This window comes from Macrobrachium rosenbergii, chromosome 47 (genome assembly GCF_040412425.1).
Source record: "Macrobrachium rosenbergii isolate ZJJX-2024 chromosome 47, ASM4041242v1, whole genome shotgun sequence".
Taxonomy (NCBI): Eukaryota; Metazoa; Arthropoda; class Malacostraca; order Decapoda; family Palaemonidae; genus Macrobrachium; species Macrobrachium rosenbergii.
Window position 1 is genome coordinate 22,333,124 of NC_089787.1, and position 9,589 is coordinate 22,342,712.

Genomic DNA, 9,589 nt, shown 5'->3' on the forward strand with positions numbered 1-9,589 from the left:
GTTAAGCCTGAATTACATTTTTTTTTTATTTCTGACTTTCAAATTGACCTGTGACCTTGACAAATAGTTCAAGGTGGAATGAAGATAACTCAGTCCCAAGGTGACTCGCGTATCAAATTTCACCCCAAGACTGTACCCATGAGAAAACTCTATTTTTGTTTACATAAAGAGATTCAGCTCATACCCAGTAAAACATGTCATCAACATATGTTGTCTACTTATCACATACATATCATAAACATGTTGAGTACAAGTCAGTGGCTTATTGGTAGTCTTGACCAGTGCTTCATATGATTATCTAGTATTTGTCAAAGGTACGTTCCCGACTCACGATCTTGGAGTTATCTTCAACATGTTGATGACACACTGCCAATGAATTGTTTTCAACATGTTTTTGACACTTTTTGCCAATGAATTGTTTTCAACATGTTAGTGACACTGTCAATGAATTGTTTTAAACATGTTGGTGACACTGTCAATGAATTGTTTTAAACATGTTGGTGACATGTATGTCATATGTTGCCCAACCAGTTGGTGATGCTATCAATGAATTGTTTTCAACATGTTGGTGACATGTATATATGTCATACGTTGCCCAACATGTTGGCGACATTTACTCTCAATGAATTGTTTTCAATATGTTGGTGACATGTATGTCATACATTGCCCAACCAGTTGGTGACACTGTCAATGAATTGTTTTCAACATGTTGGTGACATGTACAGTATTTCATACGTTGCCCAAGATGTTGGTGACACTTACTGCCAATGAATTGTTTTCAACATGTTGGTGACATGTATGCCATATGTTGCCGACTTGTTTATGATTTATTCACTGTAGAATGGAGCACCATTAAAGTGTCAAACACTGAGCAGAAATACATTTACATACGTATTGAACAGTGAACCCCAGACCAGTCTAAATATTCACATATGATGGCATATGTGTTTATTGAGGTACTCATCTACATATATAAGTAGTTCTCAGGTGCAGAGTCCATTAGCATTCGCTCAATATAAGTGAGTAGACTACTTAAACTTTCATATACGAGGGATTAGTTTTAATGGTAATATGTGTACTCTCAGAAACCAATGGACTGGCTGGTCTAAAATCAGTAATTTGCCACTTGAGTAATGTCTACTTCCTTTTCAGACCGCTTAGGTAATGGCCATCAGTAATGGCTATTAAGGGCGAATTAGCTTTTTGATGAATACTTATCTTTTAGACTGACTAGAAAGTGATGAATAATAATGTATGTTATTCATTTACTCAAAATGTCCTCTGATAAGATCCATTTGCATTTTATGTATGAAATTCAAGATTGTTCCATAGAATCTATTATTATTATTATTATATATTATTATTATTATTATTATTATTATTATTATTATTATTATTTCCAAAGATGTCACTGGGAAAAGATTACCCTTTGTAAAAAAAAATGTCACTTGCAAAATAATGTCATTTGCCAAAAAAGTCACAAAAAATGTCACTCGCAAAAAATGTCACTTGTAAAAAAAGTCACAAAAAGCCACTTACCAAAAAAGTACAAAAAAATGTAACTTGCAAAAAAGTCACGGAACAAAAAAATATCTTAAAAAATGGTGCAAAAATTGTTACTTACAAAAAAAAAAGTCACTTGCAAAAAATAAGTCACTTGCAAAAAAATATCACTTGCAAAAAAACATCACTTGCAAAAAAAATATCACTTGCAAAAAAGCTTTTCTCACAAAAAACTGATAATGTTATTTGCAAATAATTCACTAGAAAAAAATATCACTCCAAAAACATCACTTCAAAAAAATTTAAAAAATCACTTGAAAAAAATGTCAAAATGTCACTTGCAAAAAAAATGACAAATGTCACTTGCAAAAAAAAAAAAATTGTCACTTGCAAAAAATTAACTTCCAAAAAAATTCACTCGCAAAAAAAAAATTGTCACTTACAGACCCTTGGAAAAAAAATGTCACTTGCATAAAAATTCACTTACCAAAAAATACAAAAAATTCACTTGCACAGAAGTCACTTTCAAAAAAACTCATTTACAAAAAGAACGTTAAAAAAAATATTAGCAAAGCATCTTTTACCAACTAATGACTTTGGCAACACCTGCTGCCAAAACATCTCGCAATTACTGCACCCACAGGCAAGCGTCAGGTAACCACCCAACCACACCTGTGCATATTGAAACCCACTTCTCAGTAATGTTCTTAAACTCTCAAAAAAATGGTAAAAAATGGTCGTCCTCTGACAGGTGCTTGGGGTTATGTCATTCGCATGAGAGAGAGAGAGAGAGAGAGAGAGAGAGAGAGAGAGAGAGAGAGAGAGAGAGGATGATGATAAGGATGACTTATTCGAACCGGGTGCAGTTCCTTGTTTCACGATAATCTGTGCCTGTTCTCCGTGACTGGTCATTCATAAATATAATTGTTTTTTTTTTACTATCGTGTGCTTTGACCTTGAAGTTGTACGCCACTGCATTGAGCACTGTCTTGCAAGTCGCTTCTTGCAAAATGCACAGCAGTTATGTATGAATCAATTAACTAATTTATTTTTTTATTTTTTTATTTACTCAATTTATGTGTTCAATTATTCACTCAATTATTTTTTCAGTTTTTTATCAATCTATCTATATATTTATTTCAACTTTTTTTCATCAATGAAATCATTTTTTTACGAGAATATGGACCCACCCCCATTGTTATTGGTAAGTTTATTATTATTATTATTATTATTATTATTATTATTATTATTATTATTATTATTATTATTATTATTAGGTTCCAAAGAATATGGTGTTCATTAGTACGTAGAAGGCAAAGGGAAATACAGAAAGAATAAAGGAATCGATTTCATCTCTTCAAGATTATCGAAAATATAAACATCACAACCGCATATAATTTTCATAACTCTAACCCCCTTTCCCCTTCCCCCAACCCCCCACCTCGTAAAGCCTCTGGTTGGATACCTGCTATCAGCAGGGTTTCGAAATTCGTGGTCGAAAATTTTTAGCTAGTCGGTAACTCAGGGAACCTGATCAAGTCCTCAGCTGATATTCAGGTGCACTGTCGACACTGGTGCGAGTCATTAACTTCCCTAGGCCAATTGGAAGTCACCTGAGCGCATCTGTAATCAGTAAACGCCACCCATTCCACAGGTTAGAGATCTATTGCATTCCTTCGACCTTTCGACCTGATTATGAATATCTTATTTAACTTCGTGGTTCGTCAAATCAAAAACTTTCCTGCGCACTTGTGCTAAAGGGAAATGGAAGATATAACTTTTTGGCAGTTTTTGTGGCTTAAAATTTAAGGTTTAACTCTATACCTAAGCAAGGGATATTGCCTTCTTTTATATATATATATATATATATATATATATATATATATATATATATATATATATATATATATATATATATATATATATATATATATATATATATATATATATATATTTTATATATATATATATATATATATATATATATATATATATATATATATATATATATATATATATACATATATAATTTCAAGAGATGCTTTCTCCAAATTTCTTTTTTAACTTTAGGATTCGTCAAATTAAACCCTCCTGTGCACTTGTGCCAGATGGAAAGGGAAGATATAAAATTTCTAAGCCTCTGTACCTTAAAATTTAAGGACTAACCCTAAACTTACATATGGAATGTTACCATCTTTCATTAATGAAATTTCAAGAATTTTTCTTCCACTGTAAGCCTTGAAATCCAAAAGGAAATGAATGGGGAAATGTTTCTTCAAGGGTTACAGATGATTAAGGCCAATTCTAACCTATCACGGGACCATGGACGCCGAAAGGGTGATTAGCAGTTTCAAAATTTTGATATGACTTTGTACGTAACGGGTCAAAGAGTTTCTAAGTTATGACTGATTGAATATAAAATTTATGCCAAAGGCTATTCAGCACTGAAAACAAAACTGACAGTTAAAAGTCTGAAAGGTGTACCAGGAGGAAAACCTCACAGTTGCACTATGAATCAATTGTTAGGAATGTGTGGAAAGTCAGATGGCAGAAAGAGAATATGAAAGGAGGTGCAGTAAGTCACGAAAGGGGTGCAGCCAGGGTCTAAAAAGTTAAGTAATAGTTTATTGGTTGGCAAATCGGGTGTCTTGAAATGTACAGTCCTATAACACATATATATGTCAAATTATTAGATGAAATGACTTTAGATTTGGAAATGTTGAAAAGTTTACAATAATTGTTTTTGATAAATGAAATTAGTAGGTGAAAAATTATTAAGAGTTGCAAGACAATTGGGCCAGAATGCTGAATCATAGTTTCCATACATGGTCAGGATCATTTATTTCAACTTGCTGTCCCTGTTATTTTACATTATTTTTAATTTCAACTCAGTAATGACAACATAGGACTGGTCAGGATGTTGGTGGAACTCTATTTTGACACATATTTACCTCGAGGTTCAAGATCAAAGTTTGATTCAGAACTCCATTTTTATTTAAATAAGTCAAAACATGATGTACGGTTCTGAATTCCAGTCTATATTTACGAGGCAAGTGTAGAAAACGACTTGATATTCAAATGGGTGTAAGTTCATTTATCATCACAGTCACAGATCTAAGTGCCATGACATTTTCAGCCCAGGTAATGAGGTGAAGATGTCTTGATGCTTTGATAAAGACTAATTGGTTTCTGTGTCAGGCAATGTATCGGGAATTAGGTACTCTTAAATCTCAGTCATAACCTTGGCAAGAAACCTGACTGGACTCCATTTCACCTCCTACTGCAGATATCCAAGTGGGGGCCAAGGGCGAAGGGACGAACAGGACTCTTGGTGGTGAAAAAGGACGCTTTCCTTACAACGTCCTCCTCCTGGCGTCCATGGGACGCACCGGCTCGAGTTTCCTAGGAGGCCTCCTGACATCCCAGTCGAAGACAGTCTACTTCTTCGAGCCACTGCATGACATAGAAGCCCTGCACCTACTGACGGAGAAGTCTGCCACGGAGGGCCTCAGGGATATCTTCACCTGCGACATCAAGGACCCAATCCTCTCCACCTTCGTCAGGAACCCCATCTTCGTGTTCAAAGAATTCTACAAGCAGTGCGGAAGCCACAAATCCTGCCTGACGGGGGAGGTCATCAACTCCAGATGCAAGAAGAAGTCTGTGAGAGTCGTGAAAACGATTAGGACCAGAGTGGCCTGGCTGCAGGCGATTCTCCATGACCCGGAGGTCAATATGAAGGTCATCCAGCTCGTGAGGGACCCCAGGGCCGCCATCATTTCGGGGTGGGACCGGGGATGGAATCTAACGGCTGAGCGGGCGTGTGGCTGGCTTACTGAGGATCTTCACAATGGTCTTGAGTTGAAGATAATGTACCCAGAGAAGTGAGTTACACATACACTTTTACACATAAACTGCATACATACACACTCAAGCATAATACTGTGTACTTAGGACGTCAGTACTGTTTACATTTTTGTATAGGCCTGAATAATTTTTATAATTATTCAAACCATTCAAAAATATTTCTAAACAACTTTGGCTCTTTCAGCCAGAATAAAATAAAGCCTTTTGGTTATTACTTCACGAAATTAGTGTAATTTTCTTAATATTGTGTGTGTGTGTGTATATATATATATATATATATATATATATATATATATATATATATATATATATATATATATATATATATATATATATACATATACAAAACATGTATATCATCCAGGTGCCATATCCCCAAGGACGTCGGCAATCATGGCTCACCACTCCTCTCTATTTCTGGCTCTCTGCAGCAACTGAGCTGCAGACATTCTTCCTCCAGTCATTCTCACCAATCCATATGTATCTATATAATATAAAGAGAGAGAGAGAGAGAGAGAGAGAGAGAGAGAGAGAGAGAGAGAGAGAGAGAGAGAGAGAGAGAGAGAGAGAGAGAGATTTCATTACCAGTCCATTACAGGTACATGGCAGTGCGGTACGAGGACTTATGCAATGACCCCTGGGGTTGGGCAAGAAAGATATATGCCTTTCTGGGATACGCTGACCTCCCATCTTCCACAAGGAGGTAATTAAACTTTATTATATTCGCGAACATTAAGCCACAAATTCTGTTTGATTAAAATTCACTATATATCGGTTTAGAAAAGACAGACAGTGACTTCGACCACTCGGCCATCAAGAGTGTATGCGTCATTTTTGAGCTCTGCTGTACCCTTAACTAAGTAAATTGCTTTATGCTGCTCTGTTAAGATTTGGCGTTAATGGGAAGTGTTGTTCTATATTCGTAGACAGTAAAGTTATAGATATTCAACACAGTAAGATTCAAAACAGGAAAGGAGAGTTTTTTAATATGGTATAAAGGCATTTTTAAGTATTTTTATATTATTATTGTAACTTCCTAATGTTTATTTATCATAAAAATAGATTAATCAATGAAATATGAGACAAAATACACCTCTTATGAGGCATTTGAACAATACCTCGGAAGAGGTACTGTGGTATTGTTCAAATACAATAAAATCTTAAAAAGAATAACAAGATTTTGTTTGTAGCATGTACCCATTACATAACGGTTAATATGACACAATATAAATTTCAAGGGCACGTCAGCCCATCCACAGAGACTATGCTACAGATAACTGACTCTAACAATCAATGGCAGTAGTACATGACACAGCTTAAAAAGATCTTGGTAATTCGTATTGTTAATTCCGAGATGTATTGCCTCTACTTTTTAAAAGGCTATCGTTATATAAGAGTTAGTTAACAAGTGTAAATCACACAGTATTATTATTATTATTATAATTATTACTGAAAGGGAAACCCACAAGATTCCTGCGTATAACTTGTTTACCTGTAAATATTTCCATATTACTTGAATCTCGAGTACTTTCAGGTCCTAACTGTGACCCTTTTTCAAGAGATGTGAAGGTGGTCAGGCTGGTTCAAGGCCCAGCAATCTTGAACCAGCCTGACCACCTTCACACCTCTTGAAAAAGGGGCACAGTTAGGACCTGAAAGTACTCGAGTTTCAAGTAACATGTAAATATTTACAAATAAACAAGTTATACACAGGAATCTTGTGGGTTTCTCTTTCCATCTTCAGGAGAAAACTGGAAGAAGTTTTTGTTTGGATTATTATTATTATTATTATTATTATTATTATTATTATTATTATTATTATTATTATTATTATTATTATTATTATTATTATTATTATTATTATTATTCAGTAGATGAAACCTATTCATATGGAACAAGACCACCACAGGGGCCACTAACTTAAAATTATTATTATTATTATTATTATTATTATTATTATTATTATTATTATTATTATTATTATTATTATTATTATTATTAATCACAGAATGGCTCCCCATTACCAAAATAAATTCAGCCAAACCCCTGTTAAAAAAAGAAATGAGAAACCTTACCAAGAATATGGCAAAACATTCCCACCGAGCAAGCCCAAATATCTATGAATACTAAATACCAAGAATACCCATCTTTAACTGTATATTCTTCCTATTCTCTCTATTCTCCCTGTTCTTCGACAGCTTCCTCATGAAATCGACCACTAGCAGAGGCAGACACAACACCTATGGTATCAAAAGAAACACCAAAAAGATGCCCCAGAAATGGAGATCGGCCATCACAGGCGATCAGCTTCAGCTGATCCAAGACGCCTGTGGGTCAGTGATCAGGGATATCGGGTTCAGGACGTTCCCGGATCTGGAATCCGCCAGGAATTATACGGTGCCCTTGTACGATAACAGTTCCTGGAATCCTCTGTTTACGTACGATACTCCGTCTGGACATGTGCCTGCCCTGATGCCAGATGTATAATAAAGTTTACTATTTTTTTTAATAAGTAAATTATTGTTTTATTGTACCTCTGTTTTTTTTAGTGGAAATAAATTTGGCTGAAATATTAATATTTTTTTACGTGTTTTTTTCTTAATATATTTCTATAGGTTGGAGATGCGATTATCTGTATTTTAATTGATAGAAAATAATAAAAAAATTTCTGACTATCTCCATAATGACTAAAACCAAACTAATCACGCTTAAATGTATGATGATTATTCATTACTAGAGTTTACCATAAAAATAAAGTTTTCTTTGAAGAAAAATTATTATATCATAGACAACGTAAATCTACGCTAATAGATGGTAGACTTAATAAAATTAGACTTTAACTTTGTTGTAACAGATAATTATTATCATTTTTATTTTAATGATTTTAAAATCAATTTTATCCAACATAAGTAGACTAGAAGGTCAGAGAAATGTCAACGAACTTTCATGGTCATAAGGAGGTCAAAGGTCAAGGAGAAATAACCATAAACAAATGTGAATAATTACAAATTTAGTGATATATATATATATATATATATATATATATATATATATATATATATATATATATATATATATATTACAGCCATTTTCTTATAAATGTTTTAATATCTGTCTATATAGCAAATTATTTATCACGTTTAATACAGAGACCAGCTTCTCTCTCTCTCTCTCGCTCTCTCTCTCTCTCTCTCTCTCTCTCTCTCTCTCTCTCTCTCTAGTGAACATTACAAAATAATTACAATAGAATTAAATTTAGAAAAACAACGTGACATTACGATGATGTAATGAATTACATTTAATTTAATGCATAAGGAAAGAAATTCCCCTTATTTTTATAAACTGGCGTCACATGGCCAAAGGTCACAAATGAATGACTAAAGGCTTATGGGTACTTATCATAATGGGGATTAATATTGTCAATACCATTATGAGATTACTATTAGCTGGACACGAATTCGCGATTTTACGGTAATCCCGTAATCCCTCTACGGATTAGATTTGCACAGATGGAGCCTGGATTAGCTCTCTCTCTCTCTCTCTCTCTCTCTCTCTCTCTCTCTCTCTCTATATATATATATATATATATATATATATATATATATATATATATATATATGAATATATATATACAGGATAAATATATATAAATACATACATACATATATATATGTTATATATATGTGTATATATATATATATATATATATTACATATATATATATATATACATATATATATGTATATATTATATATATATAAATATATATATATATATATATATATATATATATATATATATATTATACATATACATACAATCCCAACGGAGCTACCTATCATTATCCTCAATATAAAGAGTACGATAAAGAGATCATTAATTAAGGAGAAAACAATAACATTAATATGATAACCCAAATCTGAATTGCTCATTAGAGACCCGACCACATATAACTCCTTCAGCTAATTGCATCTAATTACTTGTGTGTCCAGCCAATACCACTTTCTGCGTATGGAATTTAATTAGCTCAGTATTGCTTGGGAATCTAATTCAAGTACTGAATTATGTTCATCTGAATTGTAATAAATTTTCCCCATTACTAAAATGATAATTGTAATGAATTACATTCATTATGTAAATCAGTATAGCTTTTGGTTGATTCTCTCTCTCTCTCTCTCTCTCTCTCTCTCTCTGACAATAAATTAATTCATTATTTATT

General features: G+C 33.3%; 1 protein-coding gene across 1 annotated transcript in view; it reads left to right on the forward strand.

Moving 5' to 3' along the window:
- The window catches only part of LOC136830617 (carbohydrate sulfotransferase 3-like), a 16,777-nt gene extending 8,890 nt beyond the window's left edge, over positions 1-7,887 (forward strand). The window contains exons 2-4 of the mRNA XM_067090187.1: positions 4,790-5,387; positions 5,969-6,073; positions 7,569-7,887. Coding sequence (XP_066946288.1) covers positions 4,790-5,387; positions 5,969-6,073; positions 7,569-7,857 — 992 coding nt within the window. The 3' untranslated portion in view covers positions 7,858-7,887. The remainder of the gene's footprint in view (positions 1-4,789; positions 5,388-5,968; positions 6,074-7,568) is intronic.
- Positions 7,888-9,589: the final 1,702 nt, after the last annotated feature.